The sequence below is a fragment of the Lampetra fluviatilis genome, chromosome 68 (assembly GCF_964198595.1).
Source record: "Lampetra fluviatilis chromosome 68, kcLamFluv1.1, whole genome shotgun sequence".
NCBI lineage: Eukaryota > Metazoa > Chordata > Hyperoartia > Petromyzontiformes > Petromyzontidae > Lampetra > Lampetra fluviatilis.
In genome coordinates, this window is record NC_136342.1 from 731,612 (window position 1) to 751,310 (window position 19,699).

The following is a 19,699-nucleotide window of genomic DNA, read 5'->3' on the forward strand; positions in this document are numbered from 1 at the left end:
GAAGAGACAAGACGTTGGGAAATGAGTGACAAACGGTGACTCACCAGTGACTCACGTTCTACCCGTACCCGGCCGCACCATGACGTCACAAAGCTCTGCCCCCCCCCAAAATAAAACCAAAAATAAAACATGCTTCAAATCGCTTTAAACTATTGTCAAGTGCGTATTTAATGTGGCGCTGCACTCTGATGTTGCAGGAGAAAACATTTATTACAAAGTCTATTTAATTAAGTAGAACGTGTTGTCTATATTTATTTATTAAAGTTGCGCATTTTGATGTGACGTCACATTTCTCACCCCCCCCCCGCCCTCGTCACACATCGTCACAAATGTCTGACCCCCCCCCGTAGGTGCGTGACGTCATTTATGGACGGCCCCTTTTTTCTGGCAACAAAACAGCTGTGTTGGGTTTCGATTTAAAGCTTTCGTGACTGCAGGGATTCATATTATTGGTTCTTTCGGTAAAGTCACGTAGAAGGGAATAAAAAAATATATAAAACAATAAAATTTAACGAATATTTTTTGTACTATTTTATTAACAATACATATTTTTGTATATATATAAAAAAAAACATTATTTAATTATTTCCCTTCTACGTGGCTTTACCGAAAGAACCAAGAATACGAATCCCTGCAGTCAAGAAAGCTTTAAATAGTCGTAAAGCAGTTTTTGCTGCCGTAAAGTAGGTTGTAAAGCAGGTGTTGCTGCCGTAAAGTTGGTCGCGAGGGCTGTCGTAAATCAGTCTGGGCGTCGCGACAGTTATCGTAAAGTAGGTATTGCTGCCGTAAAGCGGGATGTCGGAAAGCACGAATTGGTACCGTAAAAATACGTTATCGTAAAGCAGGTGTTGCTGCCGTAAAGCAGGTCTGCACGTCGCGAGGGCTGTCGTAAAGTAGGTATTGCTGTCGTAAAGCAGGTCTATATGTCGCGAGGGCAGTCATAAAGCAGGTTCACATGTCGCGACGATTGTCGTGAAGCAGGTTTACACGTGCCGCACGTGATCTGGGGGCTCCTGAGCTCCCATTGGCTGCGGGGTGAGGCCCCGCCCACCGCCCATCTCCGGTGACGTCATCCGCCTGCGGCCCCCCTTAAAGTTGAATTTGACTCCAAGTTCAGTCACAGGAGCTGCTGCTGCTGCTACAGCTACATTAAAACTACTACGAAACTACAGCAGCTACAACTACAGCATCTACTATACTGCAGCTACTATTACACTACCACTACTACAGCAGCTATCACTATACTACAGCAGCTACTATACTGCAGGTACAGCAGCTACTCTACACTACTACAGCTACTATACTCAAGCAACAGCAGCTACCACTACTACCACAGCTACAGCTACTATACTACAGCAGCTACTATACTGCAGCTACAGCTACACTACCACTATACTACAGCAGCTACTATACTGCAGCTACAGCAGCTACCACTACACTACTACAGCTGCTATACTGCAGGTACAGCAGCTACCACTACACTACTACAGCTACTATACTCAAGCAACAGCAGCTACCACTACTACATCAGCTACAGCTACTATACTGCAGCAGCTACAGCAGCTACCACTACTACAGCTACACTACAGCAGCTACTACAGCTGCTCTACGGCAGCTAGAAGCCAGGTAAGCGCCGTGCATGTGCGTTGTAGTTGCCGTGCTGATGTCGGCGTTTGGGGAGGTGATGAGAGGGATGGGGATGGGCCAATGAATGGGTGAGTGGGTGATTAGGTGAGTGGGTGATTAGGTGAGTGGGTGAGTAGGTGAGTGGGTGAGTGTTTAGGTGAGTGGGTGAGTGTTTAGGTGAGTGGGTGAGTGTGTGGGTGAGTAGGTGAGTGTTTAGGTGAGTGGGTGATTGTTTAGGTGAGTGGGTGATTAGGTGAGTGGGTGGGTTTAGGTGAGTGGGTGGGTTTAGGTGAGTGGGTGAGTGTTTAGGTGAGTGGGTGAGTGATTTGGTGAGTGTGGGTGTGACTTTGTGTGTGGGGAGCGGCCCGAGTTTCCCGCTCACGGCGAATGTCTATAAGTAGGTGAGTGGGTGAGTTGGTGAGTGAAGGATTTTGTGAGTGAGGAGTTGGTGAGTGAGGGAATTGGTGAGTGAGTGGGTGGCTAGGTGAGTGAGTGGGTGAGTGAATTGGTGGGTGAGTGAGAGGGTGAGTGAGTGGGTGGCTAAGTGAGTGAATGAGATGGTGGGTGAGTGAGTGGGTGAGTAGGTGGGTGAGTGAGTTGGTGAGTGGGTGGGTGGCTAGGTGCGTGAGTGAGATGGTGAGTGAGTGAGTGGGTGAGTGAGTGGGTGAATGAGTAGGTGGGTGAGTGAGTTGGTGAGTGGGTGGGTGGCTAGGTGAGTGAGTAGGTGAGTGAGTGGGTGGGTGAGTGGGTGGGTGAGTGGGTGGGTGAGTGAGCTGGTGAGTGGGTGGGTGAGTGGGTGGGTGAGTGAGCTGGTGAGTGAGTGGGTGAATGAGTAGGTGGGTGAGTGAGTTGGTGAGTGGGTGGGTGGCTAGGTGAGTGAGTAGGTGAGTGAGTGGGTGGGTGAGTGGGTGGGTGAGTGAGCTGGTGAGTGGGTGGGTGAGTGAGTGGGTGGGTGAGTGAGTTGGTGAGTGAGTGAGTTGGTGAGTGGGTGGGTGGCTAGGTGAGTGAGTGAGTGGGTGAGTGAGTGGGTGAGTGAGTGGGTGATTGACGAGGTGAGCGTCACAATGACATTTCTCTCACACACGGTGCATAATTACACAGCCAGAGATCCCCCGTGTAGCCTTAATAGACTGTTCGGGCAAGTGCTGTTAGCGAGTAGCAGCGCCTATGATTTTTCTGTTGCGTGTAGTCACTCTAAGATGTTTCTTGTGCGTGTGTTTGTTTGTTTTGTTGCACCCGAGTCAAGAGCCGCATGGCTCACAGGGTTATCTCCATATACATAATTCTCCATAAATATAAAAGGCAAAGTTGTGATTATGTGCGTCTGTTCAACATGTTTAGCGTACTTCCCGACATGCAACAAACTTGAAATTTGCCATGTGGGTACTGTCCAGACTGTACACCATGGACAAATTATAAAAATACACTTTTGTGGTTTTTTTTTGGTGTGGGGGGGGGAGCTCAATAATGCATTGATTTTTTTGCACGACAAGTGAGCTGTGACGTCACATCTGTCACGTGACCCGCGCACGTGGAAGCGTAACGCGTTGTAGCGTAGCGGTGTCGCGCTACGAACCCGGCGACCCGAGTTCGATTCCCGCTCACGGCCACCACCGCTGACGATTATATCAACCGCTCCTGGGCCTCAGCCTAGGTCGACTCAGCCTCAAACGAGTAACTGGTGTGGTGTGTGAACAGGGGGTAGTAAAGGTCGTACCTCATGACTGAAACTGAAGAGACGCATGAGGGATGGTGCAGGCCAACAGCACGCCCCCCGGCCGCGATGTACCCCCACCAGCGCATCACACCGTGAGCGTTCCGCCTGCCAGACAACGAAACCTTCCAGCAGTGTCGACAAGACGCCGGCTTCGGCTTCGCCGGCACTCATCAGCACTCATCAGCAAGCTTCAGCACTCATCAGCAAGCTTCGGACCCCCACCAGCGCATCACACCGTGAGCGTTCCGCCTGCCAGACAATGAAACCTTCCAGCAGTGTCGACAAGATGCCGGCTTCGGCTTCGCCGGCACTCATCAGCACTCATCAGCACTCATCAGCACTCATCAGCAAGCTTCAGCAAGTTTTAGCCCCCCCGAAGTAACCGCCACCGTGACGACGTCGCTTGAAGGGACGCACTGGTCACGGATCGTGACCGTGGTGGTGATGGTGGTGGTGTTGCACATGCACATTGTGAACCCACCGGGACTCTTCCCCGTCATAGGAATGTGGAATTTCCACCACCTGCTCGGGGATATCGGCCTCGTGTGAACGAGCTGGGTGCATCGTAACAGGCGGCGGCGGTGGCTTAGGCCTTCATCCAGCAGTGGAGAGACCCTGGCCGGTGATGGTGATGATGATGATGGCGCTATCACCGGGGATGAGCGGGGGCGAGCAAGCGAGGTTGAGTAATTGTGGCAGTTGCTATGATTGCGACATTGTTGCTCGCCGGCTGCCATCAGATACGGAGTAATCACGCGCCAGGCGAGAGGGAATTTTAATCCTGGATCTCAGCGGCGCTGGCTCAGCATCCCTGGCATGGCCAATGTGGACCGCCAGGACCCAGGGCTCGAACCCAGGGTCTCTGTGTCTCTGACACGGCCATTGTGAACCCCCTGAGAGAGACACCCAGACCCAGGGCTCGAACCCAGGGTCTCCGTGTCTCTGACACGGCCATTGTGAACCCACAGAGAGAGAGAGAGACACCCAGACCCAGGGCTCGAACCCAGGCTCTCTGTGCCTCTGACATGGCCATTGTGATCCCACTGAGAGAGAGACACCCAGACCCAGGGCTTGAACCCAGACTCTCAGTGTCTCTGACACGGCCATTGTGATCCCACTGAGAGAGAGAGAGACACCCAGACCCAGGGCTCGAACACAGGCTCTCAGTGTCTCTGACACGGCCATCGTGAACCCACAGAGAGAGAGACACCCAGACCCAGGGTCTCAGTGTCTCTGACACGGCCATTGTGAACCCACTGAGAGAGAGACACCCAGACCCAGGGCTTGAACCCAGACTCTCAGTGTCTCTGACACGGCCACTGTGAACCCCCTGAGAGAGAGACACCCAGACCCAGGGCTCGAACCCAGGGTCTCTGTGCCTCTGACACGGCCATTGTGAACCCCCTGAGAGAGAGATACCCAGACCCAGGGCTCGAACCCAGGGTCTCTGTGCCTCTGACACGGCCATTGTGAACCCACTGAGAGAGACACCCAGACCCAGGGCTTGAACCCAGACTCTCAGTGTCTCTGACACGGCCATTGTGAACCCACAGAGAGAGAGACACCCAGACCCAGGGCTCGAACCCAGAGTGTTGGTGGTGCTGGATGAGAGTTGGCACGAGAAGATAAGACCGAGAGAGATAAGAGAGACACGTGTTGTAGATAAAGCAGGGGGGGCGCGAAGAGAGACAGAGAGAGAGGGGGGGGAGACGACTGCTTTCTCTGACGCAACATCAGAGTTCGTGAGGTGAGCCGAAACGCCGCGGTTCTAAAGCGATGGCATCTCCTGACGGATCGTTCGTGAGTGGGACGCTCGTTTTTCTCGGGGGGCTACCTGTCCTTGTGTGTGTGTGTGTGTGAGGCTCCTGCATAGGTGCTCGCTAACAGCACTTGCCCCTACAGTCTGTTAAGGCTACACGGGGGAACTTTGTGAGACATTTGTTGTGGCCAGGTCGCTTGTGAAAGAAGCTGCATAGCTCAGAGGTTTCTATTTTCTGGTACAAAAAAATGTTGTTGAGTTTCATTTTAGTCCGTTTAACACGCACGAAGCTTTCGCGAACAATATTATTCATAATCATCAACGTTTTTTGGGTTTAGATCGCGTTATTTATAAATGTGTCGTAACCCTCCACCACCCGGTACGGCCAATCAGCAGAAAAAGTGTCACGTTGATGACAAAAGACAAAATAGTTCACTGCTTTAGCCCACCGGTGTGTTGAAGCATGAAACCACAACATTTACTATTTTTGAGTTGTACGACGTTTCGCTGGTGATTGCATCCAGCATCATCGGGCAATTCTCCAGATGCAATTACCAGCAAAACGTCGTGCTACTCAAACATTGTAAATGTTGTGGTTTCACGCTTCAACACACCGGTGAGCTAAAGTAGTGAACTATTTTGTCAACGTGACACTTTTTTACTGATTGGCCGTGTCGGGTGGTGGAGGGTTACGACACATTTAAAATAACGCGATCTAAACCCAAAAAACGTTGATTATGAATGAATTTTAATTTTATTTCTTATTGATTTGTTTACCTTTCCTATACGATTTTTTTCGTGTTGTTGGTTGTTGGAACTTTCTGACCCGCCCCGACTGGACGACTGCAACAAAAAGAGCTTCATAGCTCATCGGATTTCTCTTCCAGGATCAACACAGATTCTGATTCTGTTCACACTTCGTCATCTCCCTGTGCGGTTGCGAGCCTCACCGTGTGCTCCTGCTGCTCCTGCTGCTGCTGCTCCTGCTGCTGCTGCTACTGCTGCTGCTACTGCTGCTGTTCCTGTGTCTGCTGCTGCTGTTGCTGCTGTGTCTGCTGCTGCTGTGTCTGCTGCTGCTACTGCTGATGCTACTGCTGCTGCTGTTGTTGCTGTGTCTACTGCTGCTGCTACTGCTGCTGCTGCTACTGCTGCTACTACTACTGCTACTACTACTACTGCTGCTACTACTGCTACTGCTGCTGCTGCTACTGCTACTGCTGCTGCTGCTACTGCTGGCTGCTGCTGCTGCTGCTACTGCTGCTGCTGCTACTACTACTGCTGCTGCTGCTACTGCTGCTGCTGCTACTACTGCTGCTGCTGCTGCTACTGCTGCTACTACTGCTGCTGCTGCTCCTACTGCTACTACTGCTGCTGCTACTGCTGCTGCTGCTGCTGCTACTACTACTGCTGCTACTGCTGCTGCTACTACTACTACTGCTGCTGCTGCTACTACTGCTGCTGCTGCTACTACTACTGCTGCTACTGCTGCTGCTGCTACTACTACTACTGCTGCTGCTGCTACTGCTGCTGCTGCTACTACTGCTGCTGCTGCTACTACTACTGCTGCTGCTACTGCTGCTGCTGCTGCTACTACTACTACTGCTGCTGCTGCTTGCTCTGTGCTCAGGCGATGGACCCCCGTTCCCTGCTGCACGGGGGGTACCACCACGCCGTGCTGCGGCGCTGGCAGGGGAACGGCGCCGCCTTCAGCGCCGACAACCTGGTCTACCCGCTCTTCGTCACGTGAGGCACACAGACAAAGGTCCCCCGTGCAGCCTCTGGACGGGCTGTAGGGGGGGGGGCAAGTGCCGTTAGCGAGGAGCAGCAGCAGCAGCGCCCTATGAAGGCCCAGAGATACACAGATACGCAGAGGCTCGCAGAGACTCGCAGATACTCGCAGAGACCCACAGAGACTCACAGAGACTCACAGAGAATCACAGAGACTCACAGAGACACACAGACACACAGATACTCAGAGACTCACAGAGACTCACAGATGCTCACAGAGATTCACAGAGACCCACAGAGACTCACAGAGACTCACAGAGACTCACAGAGACTCACAGATGCTCACAGAGACTCACAGAGACTCACAGAGACTCACAGAGACCCACAGAGACTCACGGACACACGTAGAGACACACAGAGACTCACTCACAGAGACTCACTCACAGAGACTCACTCACAGAGACTCACTCACAGAGACTCACTCACAGAGACTCACTCACAGAGACTCACTCACAGAGACTCACTCACAGAGACTCACTCACAGAGACTCACTCACAGAGACTCACAGAGACTCACTCACAGAGACTCACGGACACACGTAGAGACACACAGAGACTCACTCACAGAGACTCACTCACAGAGACTCACTCACAGAGACTCACAGAGAGATACAGAGACTCACAGAGACACACAGACACACAGACTCACGTAGAGACACACAGAGCCTCATAGGAGACTCACAGAGACTCACAGAGATACAGAGACTCACAGAGACACACAGACTCACGTAGAGACACACAGAGACTCACAGAGACTCACAGAGACTCGCAGAGATTTCGAGCCTCAAAGAGAACTGGCTGAGAGAGACGCCCAGACCCAGGGCTCGAACCCAGGCGGTCACCTTGGGCCAGCACCACGCCCGGCCGCCTTTGTCTCCCCCCCAGTGACGATGTTTTACTACACACCGTACCAGGTACCCCTCATTTGTGGCCGAGTTGACCTAGGGGAAGCCCAGGACCGGTTCAGATAATCGTCACCGGTGTTGGCTGTGAGCGGGAATCGAACTCGGGTCGCAGCCGGGCTCGTAGCGTAACGCGCTAACCGCTAAACCACCGCTCCCCCTACACAAAGGTCCCCCGTGTAGCCTTCACGGGCTGTAGGGGCAAGTGCTGTTAGAGAGCGGCGCCTACGAGGGCTGCCGGGGTGGGTGGCTACCAGCACCACGCCCGACGCCACCTTCAAGTCTCTCTTGCTGAAGTGTCCACATCACACACTGTGCGCACTTAGGGCTGAGTCGACCTAGGTGATGCCCAGCCCAGGACCAGCTCTGATATCACTCAACAGCAGCGAGTCACACACACACACATCTCGTGGTGCAGCGTTGATGTTGGCCGCTGATGTTGGCCATGAGTAGGAATCTAACTCGGGTTGTGATGTTTCTCTCTCCCGCAGGGATGATGCTGATGGGCTTGAGCCCATTGCAAGTTTACCTGGGCTGGCCAGGTCAGTGGAACACCTGTGTGTGTGTGTGTCTGTGTGTGTGTGTCTGTGTGTCTGTGTGTGTCTGTGTGTGTTAGTGTGTGTCTGTGCGTGTGTCTTGTGGGGAGCGGTGGTGTAGTGGTTAGCGCGCTGCGCTATGAACCCGGCGACCCGAGTTCGATTCCTGCTCACGGCCAACACCAATGGCGATTATCTGAACCGGTCCTGGGCCTCCTCTACGTCGACTCGGCCTCAAATGAGTACCTGGTGCGGTGTGTAAACATTGCCACTAGGGAGACAAAGGCGGTCGGGCGTGGTGCTGGCCACCCACCCCCTCGTGTGCCGTTGCGGCCTTCATAGGTGCTCGCTAACAGCACTTGCCCCTACAGTCTGTTAAGGCTATATGGGGGATCTTTGTGTGTCTGTGTGTTAGTGTGTGTCTGTGTGTGTGTTAGTGAGTGTGTTAGCGAGTGTGTGTGTCTGAGTGTGTGTTAGTGAGTGAGTGTGTGTGTGTCTGTGTGTGTATGTGTTGGTGAGTGTGTGTTGGTGAGTGTGTGTTGGTGAGTGTGTGTTGGTGAGTGTGTGTTGGTGAGTGTGTGTTGGTGAGTGTGTGTTAGTGAGTGTGTGTTGGTGAGTGTGTGTTGGTGAGTGTGTGTTAGTGAGTGTGTGTTAGTGAGTGTGTCTGTGGTTTGTGTCTGTGTGTCTGTGTTTGTCTGTGTGTGTTAGTGAGTGTGTCTGTCTGTGTGAGTGTCTCTGTGTGTGTTAGTGAGTGTGTGTGTCTGTGTGTGTGTCTGTGATATGTAGTAGCTACACATGTAGTAGCTGCGGGCCCCACAATGTCAAGGCCCCCGCGCTAAACGCTTTCAAGCGATCAATTCCGGTTCAGTGATTCTGCACTTGCTCTTACTATAGTACTATACCGCCTTCGACTTTTACGAATGACCCACCACCCACCAACCCACCCACCACCGACCCACCCACCACCCACCCACCAACCCACCCACCCACCCACCACCGACCCACCCACCATCCACCACCCACCCACCCACCATCCACCCACCACCCACCACCCAACCACCCACCCACCCACTCACCACCCACCCACACACTCACCCACACACTCACCCACCCACCACCCACCCACACACCCACCCACCCACTCACCCACCCACCACCCACCAACCCACCAACCCACCCACCAACCCACCCACGCCACGTGCCGCCCCCCGTGGGTTCTGCTCGCAAGCGTCTGAGCAGGCTGTGCGGGGTGGGGGGGTCTTTGTCGTCGTCAGGTACGGAGTGAACAGGCTGGGGCCTGTGCTGGAACCCCTCGTCACGAACGGCCTCAAGGCCGTGCTCATATTCGGGGTCCCTGCAAAGCTCCCCAAGGTGACTGCCTGGGTTCGAGGCCTGGGTCTGGGTGTCTGTCTCTCTCACTGGGTTCTCTGTGAGTCTCCTACAAGGCTCTGTGTGTCTCTGTGTGTCTCTGTGTGTCTCTGTGTGTCTCTGTGTGTCTCTGTGTGTCTCTGTGTGTCTCTGTGTGTCTCTGTGAGTCTCTGTGTGTCTCTGTGTGTCTCTGTGTGTCTTTGTGAGTTTCTGTGAGTCTCCTACAAGGCTCTGTGGGTCTCTGTGTGTCTCTGTGTGTCTCTGTGAGTCTCTGTGTGTCTCTGTGAGTCTCCTACGAGGCTCTGTGTATCTTTGTGTGTCTCTGTGTGTCTCTGTGTGTCTCCTACGAGTCTCTGTGTATCTCTGTGTATCTCTGTGTGTCTCTGTGTATCTCTGTGTATCTTTGTAAGTCTCTGTGAATCTCCTGTGAGTCTGTGAGTCTCTGTGAGTCTCTGTGAGTCTCTGTGAGTCTCTGTGTATCTCTGAGTCTCTGCGAGTCTCTGTGAGTCTCCTACGAGGCTCTGTGTATCTCTGTGAATCTCTTGTGAGTCTCCTGTGAGTCTGTGTACCTTTGTGAGTCTCTGTGAGTCTCTGTGAATCTCCTGTGAGTCTGTGTATCTCTGTGAGGCTCTGTGAGTCTCTGTGTATCTCTGTGAGGCTCTGTGAGTCTCTGTGTATATCTGTGAGGCTCTGTGAATCTCTGTGAGCCTCTGTGTGTCTCTGTGTATCTTTGTGAGTCTCTGTGTATCTCTGTGTGTCTCTGTGTATCTCTGTGTGTCTCTGTGAGTCTCTGTGTGTCTCCTCTGAGACTTTGTGTATCACTGTGAATCTCTGTGTATCTCTGTGTATCTCTGTGAGCCTCTGTGAGTCTCTGTGAGTCTCCTCTGAGACTCTGTGTATATCCCCCCCCCCCGTGTCTCTGTGTGTGTGGGGAGCGGTGGTGCAGCGGTTAGCGCTACGCTGCGCCACGAACCCGGCGCCCCGAGTTCGATTCCCGCTCACGGCCAACACCGGTGACGATTTATCTGAACCGGTACTGGGCCTCTCCTAGGTCGCCTCGGCCTCAAACGAGTACCTGGGTGTGACGCGTAAAAACATCGCCACTGGGGGAGACAAAGGCGGCCGGGCGTGGTGCTGACCACCCACCCCCTCGTGCGCCACAGCGCCGGTAGCCTTCGTAGATGTTGCTCGCTAACAGCACTTGCCCCGACAGTCTGTCACATCCTGCGCCTTTGTCTCGTGAAGGACGCCAGAGGCTCCAGCGCCGACTGCCCGGCCTGCCCGGCCATCCTCGCCGCCCGTGCACTCCGCGCCCTCTTCCCGGGCCTCCTGGTGGCGTGCGACGTCTGCCTGTGCCCCTACACCAGCCACGGGCACTGCGGTAACGACGGCTTCCACGCCGCGCACGGGATCGGCGGCGAACGCCATCGCTCTCCGTACACGCTGACGCCGGCCGCCATTAAGTGGCGGTGACGTCACCGCGGCGACTGTGCCAGGCTAGGTGCGCTTGGAGGTCACGATGTGGAGTGTGTGTGGAAGGCTCGCCGCGGGCAGGAGGACACGGGACGGATCCAGGTGGTGTGGTGCCGTGGGTCGACTGACTGAGATGGCTGCCGTAATGCACCACCCATGCCCCGCACTGTGGCAACTCGCTGTGCTTTAGCCGCCGGGCGCTCCGCTCGTTGTTGTGAGCGTCGCTCCTCCGCCCCTCCGCTGTTGCCGGAGGGCGACTGCCTCCAACCGCCCGGTAGCCTCGGAGTGCACCTAGCCTGGCACTGCCCGGTAGCGTCTTTCACGAGCCTCCTCCTCATCCACAGAGGCCTCTATCACGCTGCTCCTCACGCTCTGTGATGTGTGTGGGTCGTGTGCCGTGTGCGTGTCGTGTGCTGTGCGTGTGTCGTGTGCCGTGTGCGTGTCTTGTGCGTGTCGTGTGCGTGTCGTGTGCGTGTCGTGTGCGTGTCGTGTGCCGTGTGTGTGCCGTGTGTGTGCCGTGTGCGTGTGCCGTGTGCCGTGCGCCGTGCGTGACCTAGGCATCCTGCGAGCGGACGGGACTCTGGACAACGAAGCTTCGTGCCAGCGTCTGGCCGAGGTGGCGCTGGCTTACGCCAAAGCCGGTGAGGGGAGCCTCCGGCCCACAGCGGCGCCTCCTTCACACGGGAGGCTCCTGACAAACACACACACACACAGACACACACAGACACACACACACAGACACACACACACAGACACACACACACAGACACACAAAGACACACAGACACACAGACACACAGAGAAACACATAGACACACACACACACAGACACACACACACAGACACACACAGAGAAACACACACAGACATACACACACAGACACACATACACACACAGACACACACAGACACACACAGAGAAACACACAGACACACAGACACACACACACAGACACACACACAGAGAAACACACACAGAGAAACACACACAGACACACGCAGACACACACAGACACACTCACGCGCCCACACATCGGCTCGACAAGCCGAGGCACGGAGAGGAGGAGGAAGTCGACGTGGTTGACGCCGTGCCGTGCCGTGCCGGATGTTGTGAGCCAGGCTGCCAGGTGATCGCGCCGAGTGACATGATGGACGGCAGGATCGGAGCCATCAAGCGCATCCTCATCGACAACGGCATGGCCAATCAGGTGCCGGAGCTCCGTCGAGCCCCAACCCTCACGCTGACACTCGGCACCACTCGAGCACTGGACCACAGCGCTTTGCACGAACCCCGATGTTGGCACTCACTCACTCATTCACTCACTCACCCATGAATTCACTCACTCACCAACCCACTCATTCACTCACTCACCAACCCACTCACTCATTCACTCACTCAATCACGCACCCAGTAATTGACTCACTCATCCACTCACTCACCAACCCACTCATTCACTCACTCACCAACCCACCCACTCATTCACTCACTCACCAACCCACTCACTCAATCACCCACCCAGTAATTGACTCACTCACTCATCCACTCATTCATTCACTCACCAACCCACTCACTCTCGCACCCACTAATTGACTCACTCATCCACTCATTCATTCACTCACCAACCCACTCACTCTCGCACCCACTAATTCACTCACTCACTCACTCATTCATTTACTCACCAACCCACTCACTCTCGCACCCACTAATTCACTCACTCACTCATCCACCCATTCATTCACTCACCAACCCACTCACTCTCCCACCCACTAATTCACTCACTCATCCACTCATTCATTCACTCACCAACCCACTCACTCGCCCACCCACTAATTCACTCACTCACTCATCCACTCATTCATTCACCAACCCACTCACTCACGCACCCACTAATTGACTCACTCATCCACTCATTCGTTCACTCACCAACCCACTCACTCGCCCACCCACCAATGCACTCGCTCGCTCACCCTCTCAACTCACCCACTCACCAACCCACTCACTCGCCCGCCCACCAATTCACTCGCTCGCTCACCCTCTCAACTCACCCACTCAACTCACCCACTCACCAACCCACTCACTCGCCCACCCACCAATGCACTCGCTCGCTCACCCTCTCAACTCACCCACTCACCAACCCACTCACTCGCCCGCCCACCAATTCACTCGCTCGCTCACCCTCTCAACTCACCCACTCAACTCACCCTTGCAAATGAGACGCCTTCATGCTGGCCTCCCAAGTGCTCACCCGGTGAGCGCCAAGTCCAGCTTCTTGGCCTCGGCGTTCAGCTCAGCCGCCGTTTGCCGATTCAGGTTGCCGCGGTAACCTCTACGCAGCCGACTCGCGGTTGCCATGGGAACTACATCTGCGCAGCCGACTCGCGGTTGCCATGGGAACTCCATCTGCGCAACCGACTCACGGTTGCATGGGAACTCCATCTGCGCAGCCGACTCGCGGTTGCCATGGGAACTCCATCTGCGCAGCCGACTCGCGGTTGCCATGGGAACTCCATCTGAGCAACCGACTCGCGGTTGCCATGGGAACTCCATCTGCGTGGCGCGGTACCCTGACCCCCCCCCCCCCCCGATTCCTGTCCCTGTCCATCCGACCGCAGGTCTCCATCATGAGCTACAGCGCAAAGTTCGCTTCCTGTTTTTACGGCCCGTTCCGGTGAGTGGTGCATCGTGGGTAGATTGCAGCAGGGCCAATTTACCCACTCGCCCGCTCACTCACTCACTCACCCACTCACTCACTCACCCACCCACCCACTCATGAACTCACTCACCCAACCACTCTCCCCCACCCACTCACTCACCCCCACCCACTCACTCGCCCTCTCACTCACTCAGAAACTCAACCCACTCACCCACTCACCCACACACTCAACCACTCACTCACTCACTTAGTCACTCACCCACTCACTCACCCGCTCACCCACTCACTCATCCACCCACTCAGTCACCCACTCACTCATCCACCCACTCACCCACACACTCACTCGTCCCCACGCACTCACTCGCCCACACGCACTCACTCGCCCACTCACTTGCGCACTCAGTCACTAACTCACTTACTCACCCACCCACTCACCCACCCACTCACTCACCCACCCACCCACTCACCCACCCACCCACTCACCCACAAGACAGACATAATTGGCAGCAGCAGGATCTTCGTGTCCACCCGACACTTTACCGGTGGGCATTGCACAGACGAGAGAGCCGGTGTGTGTGTGTGCGAGAGACAATGACGATGGTGGTGGTGACGGTGTGTGTGTGTGAGACAATGACGATGGTGATGGTGGTGGTGACGGTGTGTGTGTGTGAGACTGACGGTGGTGGTGGTGGTGGTGATGATGATGACGGTGTGTGTGTGAGAGACAATGACGACGGTGGTGGTGGTGGTGGTGGTGACGGTGTGTGTGTGTGTGTGAGAGACAATGACGATGGTGGTGACGGTGTGTGTGTGTGAGAGACAATGATGATGGTGGTGACGGTGTGTGTGTATGAGAGAGAGACAATGACGATGGTGGTGGTGGTGGTGACGGTGTGTGTGTGTGTGAGAGACAATGGTGGTGATGATGACGGTGTGTGTGTGTGAAAGACAATGATGATGGTGGTGACGGTGTGTGTGTGTGTATGAGAGAGAGAAAATGACGATGGTGGTGGTGGTGATGATGACGGTGTGTGCGCGTCAGGGCCTCGATCTGTCGTGGTCTCCGGCCACTCGGAGTGGACGTTAACCTTGAATTTAGTTTACTATGCCAGGCTAAGGGTCCACTGAGCTGAGTGGCCAAGTGCTCTAAAACGCGTGACGTCCATTCTAAACGTGGAGGGAAAAAACGGAGGACCCGGAGAAAAATCCACGCGGCCACGGGGAGAGAGACACGCAAACATCGTCAGGGTCAGGATCGAACCCACGCCCTCCTGTGTACCAGGCGAGGTAGTTAACATCTCCTAGCCACCGTGATGATGATGATGAGAGAGACACGCAAACTCCAAATATACAGCAGCAGGCGTTGTCAGGGTCGGGATCGAACCCACGACCTCCTGCGTACCAGGCGAGGGAGTCAACATCTCATAGCCACTGTGATGATGATGATGAGAGAGACACCACAAACTCCAAATATACAGCAGCAGGCATCGTCAGGGTCGGGATCGAACCCACGACCCCCTGTGTACCAGGCGAGGGAGTCAACATCTCCTAGTGACCGTGATGGTAATAATGATGAGAAAGAGAGACACGCAAACTCCAAATAGACAGCAGCAGCAGGCGTCGTCAGGGTCGGGATCGAACCCACGCCCTCCTGCACACCAGGCGAGGTAGTCAACATCCCCTGGCCACAGTTGACGCTAACGACCCCTCGTGGTCTTCCAGGGACGCTGCGAAGTCGGCGCCGGCGTTTGGAGACCGCAAGTGCTACCAGCTTCCTCCCGGGGCCAGGGGCCTCGCCCTGAGGGCCGTGGTGAGATAACAAAGACAAAGGCTCCCCCCCCCCCCCCACACACGGCGTAGCCTCTAGCACGCCGTCGGGGCAAGAGCTGTTAGCGAGCAGCGGCGGTGCCGGTGAGGGCCGGCACGGCGCACGAAGAGTTGGTGGGTGGCCAGCGTCACGCCCGCTCGCCCGACCGTCTTTGTCTCCCCCGGCGGCGATGCTTCCTACGCGTGCACCGCGCCGGGTACCCTCGGTCGAGGCCGAGTTGAACCCGGGGCAGAGGTCGCAAAGCGAAAATAACGAGAAGAGAATTAATATGTGTACGTGACGTGTGTGTGTGTGTGTGTACGTGACGTGTGTGTGTGTGTACGTGACGTGTGTGTGTGTGTGTGTACATGACGTGTGTGTGTGTACGTGACGTGTGTGTGTACGTGACGTGTACGTGACGTGTGTGTGTACGTGACGTGTGTGTGTACGTGACGTGTGTGTGTACGTGACGTGTGTGTGTACGTGACGTGTGTGTGTACGTGACGTGTGTGTGTACGTGACGTGTACGTGTGTACGTGACGTGTACGTGTGTACGTGACGTGTGTGTGTGTACGTGACGTGTGTGTGTACGTGACGTGTGTGTGTACGTGACGTGTGTGTGTACGTGACGTGTGTGTGTACGTGACGTGTACGTGTGTGTACGTGACGTGTACGTGTGTACGTGACGTGTGCGTGTGTACGTGTACGTGTGTGTACACGTGACGTGTTTGTGTACGTGACGTGTGTGTGTACACGTGACGTGTGTGTGTGTGCGTGACGTGTGTGTGTGTGTGTGCGTGCGTGTGTACGTGTCGTGTGTCTGTGTACGTGACGTGTGTACGTGACGTGTGTGTGTGTGTGTGTGTACGTGATGTGTGTGTGTGTGTACACGTGACGTGTGTGTGTACGTGACGCGTGTGGCAGGAGCGTGACGTGCGTGTGTGTGTGTACGTGTGTGTGTGACGTGTGTGTGTGTACACGTGACGTGTGTGGCAGGAGCGTGACGTGCGTGTGTGTGTGTACGTGACGTGTGTGTGTGACGTGCGTGTGTGTGTGTGACGTGCGTGTGTGTGTGTACGTGACGTGTGTGTGTGTGTGTACGTGACGTGTGTGTGTGTGTGACGTGTGTGTGTGCGTGACGTGTGTGTGTGCGTGACGTGCGTGTGTGTGTGTACGTGACTTGTGTGTGTGTGTGACGTGTGTGTGTACGTGACGTGTGTGTGTGTGTGACGTGCGTGTGTGTGTGTGTACGTGACGTGTGCGTGTGTACGTGTGTGTGTGTACGTGACGTGTGTGTGTCCGTGTGGTGCCGGCGTGTGGCAGGAGCGTGACGTGCGTGAAGGAGCCGATGTGGTGATGGTGAAGCCCGGCCTCCCATACATCGACATCGTCCGGGAGGTCAAGGACAAGGTGTGTGAGTGTGTACTGTGTGTGTGTACTCTGTGTGTGTGTGTGTGTGTACTGTGTGTGTGTGTGTACTCTGTGTGTGTTTACTGTGTGTGTGTACACTCTGTGTGTGTGTGTACTGCGTGTGTGTGCTGCGTGTGTGCTGCGTGTGTGCTGCGTGTGTGTGCTGCGTGCTGCGTGCAGTACCCGCACACGCCTCTGGCGGTGTACCACGTGTCGGGAGAGTTTGCCATGCTGCACCACGCGGCCTCGCACGGAGCCTTCCAGCTGCGCTCCGCAGTCATGGAGGCGCTCACCTGCCTCTCACGTGCCGGTGAGGAGCCAGGGGGAGCCAGGGGGGGGGGGGGTGAGCGAGCGAGAGTGGGGGTGAGCGAGTGAGTGGGGGTGAGTCGGGGTGAGTGAGTCAGGGTGAGTGAGCGAGTGAGGGTGAGTGAGCGAGTGGGAGAGTCAGGGTGAGTGAGCGAGTGAGAGTGAGTCAGGGCGAGTGAGATTGAGTCAGGGTGAGTGAGTGAGTGGGGGTGAGTGAGCGAGTGAGGGTGAGTGAGCGAGTGGGAGAGTCAGGGTGAGTGAGTGAGTGAGGGTGAGTGAGCGAGTGAGCGAGTGAGTGGGGGCGAGTGAGATTGAGTCAGGGTGAGTGAGTGAGTGGGGGTGAGTCGGGGTGAGTGAGGGTGAGTCGGGGTGAGTGAGGGTGAGTCGGGGTGAGTGAGGGTGAGTCGGGGTGAGTGAGGGTGAGTCGGGGTGAGTGAGGGTGAGTCTGGGTGAGTGAGGGTGAGTCGGGGTGAGTGAGGGTGAGTCGGGGTGAGTGAGTCAGGGTGAGTGAGCGAGTGGGTTGTGAGTGAGCGAGTGAGGGTGAGTGAGCGAGTGGGAGAGTCAGGGTGAGTGAGCGAGTGGGGGTGAGTGAGCGAGTGGGGGTGAGTGAGCGAGTGGGGGTGAGTGAGCGAGTGGGGGGTGAGCGAGCCAGAGTGGGGGAGAGTGAGTCAGGGTGAGTGAGTGAGTGAGTGGGGGTGAGTGGGGGTGAGTGGGGGTGAGTAAGATTGAGTCGGGGTGAGTGAGCGAGTGGAGGTGAGTGAGCGAGTGAGGGTGAGCGAGCCAGAGTGGGGGAGAGTGAGTCAGGGTGAGTGAGAGTGAGTGAGTGAGGGTGAGTGGGGGTGAGTGAGTGAGTGAGGGTGAGTGGGGGTGAGTGAGCGAGTGGAGGTGAGTGAGTGAGTGAGGGTGAGCGAGTCAGAGTGGGGGAGAGTGAGTCGGGGTGAGTGAGAGAGAGTGAGCGAGCGAGTGAGTGAGGATGAGTGGGGGAGCAGTGGTGTCGTGGCTAGCGCGCCACACTTTAAATCCGGTGGCCCGGGTTCGATTCTCACTCCCGGCCAAACACCAGCGACGGTTATCTGAGCCGGTCCTGGGCCTACCCCTACGTCGGCTCAGCCTCAAATGAGCCACCGGGTTACGGTGCGAACACATCCGCCTGCCGCTGCGTCCTCCGTAGGCGCAGCTGGTGCGCTAACGGCACTTGCCCCGGCAACGTCCTGCTGGAGGCTACGCGGGGGATCTTTATCTTTGGCTGTGCTGCAGAGTTTGGTGGTACATGTTGTTCACGCCGTTTATTGTGAAAATTCGGTCACAGTTCCTATGATCGCTGTTTTCATTGCTTTTATGGCCTTATTTTGGTGATTTTCGAAAAGTTTTTCGGTTTGGCCAGGTTTGTGTTGTTGTAGTACGGAGTTAGACTGGTGGCCTTAATCTAAGTTGTCTTGTGGTTGTTGTTGTTGTTGTTTGACTTGCATCCCACTGGGATTTTGTTACACAGCGTTGGTGTACGGTGCTTTTTCTGCAATATTTTTCTGTCTTTTTTTGGATTTTCTGTTTGCACATAGCAGAGGTCGCAAACGGGTTTTGATTCCTTACCCGTACCCGGCCGCACCAGGGTCGCAAACCGGTACCCGTACCCGTACCCGGCCGGGTACGGGTAGCCGGGTATCGGGTAGGGTACGGGTATCGGGTACCCGGTTGCGACCTCTGGCACATAGTCACTTTAAGATGTTTTTTGTTCATGTTTTTGTTTTTTAGTTTGTTGCGGTTGCACCCGATTCAAGAGCCAAATGGCTCACAGGGCTATGTACCTAATACATGAAACTTGAAACGTACGGTGCGAAAGAAGTTCGACTTCGTAATTTTGTAAACAATTTTTTTGTGTTGTGTCCGCAGGTGCCGACATCATCATTACGTACTTCGTGCCCCAGCTGCTGGACTGGCTGCGTGAGGAGGCGTAGAAGGAGGAGAGGCGGCCACCGTGAACTCGCCCCGCGGGAATGGGGCCGTCCATAAATGACATCACGCACCTGGGGGGGGAGGGGGGGGGGGTCAGACATTTGTGACGATGTGTGACGTGGAGACGGAGGCTTGTGTTGCCTCCGAAACGTCGTGATTTTTATTTTATTTTACTTTTATTAATTTTAATTTTTTACCTACATGGTGACTTTACCGAAAAAAACCTAAGAATATGAATCCTTGCAGTCACGAAAGCTTCAAATCTAGAAAGTTGGAGGGGGGGGTTTGAGAAATGTGACGTCTTACATCAAAATGCGCAACTTTAATAAATAAATATAGACATAACGTTCTACTTAATTAAATTGACTTTTCAATAAATTTTATCTCCTGCAACATGAGAG

General features: G+C 55.0%; 1 protein-coding gene across 2 annotated transcripts; it reads left to right on the plus strand.

The window, feature by feature from the left end:
• The first annotated feature begins 1,345 nt into the window (after nt 1-1,345).
• On the plus strand, nt 1,346-19,378 carry ALAD (aminolevulinate dehydratase). 2 transcript variants are annotated; one of them, XM_078883050.1, is made up of 12 exons: nt 1,346-1,626; nt 6,730-6,845; nt 8,283-8,333; nt 9,602-9,698; nt 10,941-11,076; nt 11,726-11,809; nt 12,288-12,376; nt 13,782-13,837; nt 15,545-15,632; nt 16,953-17,039; nt 17,220-17,349; nt 19,236-19,378. In XM_078883050.1, the coding sequence occupies exons 2-12, from the start codon at nt 6,733-6,735 to the stop codon at nt 19,298-19,300; spliced, it is 996 nt and encodes a 331-aa protein (XP_078739176.1). In that variant the 5' UTR covers nt 1,346-1,626; nt 6,730-6,732; the 3' UTR covers nt 19,301-19,378. The 2 variants fall into 2 exon arrangements, with proteins under 2 accessions (XP_078739176.1, XP_078739177.1); XM_078883051.1 differs by lacking the exon at nt 1,346-1,626 and adding an exon at nt 5,123-5,143.
• Nucleotides 19,379-19,699: the final 321 nt, after the last annotated feature.

Excerpts from the sequence above, each read along its gene's own strand:
- ALAD (XM_078883050.1), top strand. The coding sequence starts at position 6,733 with ATGGACCCCCGTTCCCTGCTGCACGGGGGGTACCACCACGCCGTGCTG. Across the intron at positions 11,077-11,725 it reads CACCAGCCACGGGCACTGCG|GCATCCTGCGAGCGGACGGG; the intron begins GTAACGACGGCT and ends TGCGTGACCTAG. Across the intron at positions 17,350-19,235 it reads CACCTGCCTCTCACGTGCCG|GTGCCGACATCATCATTACG; the intron begins GTGAGGAGCCAG and ends TTGTGTCCGCAG.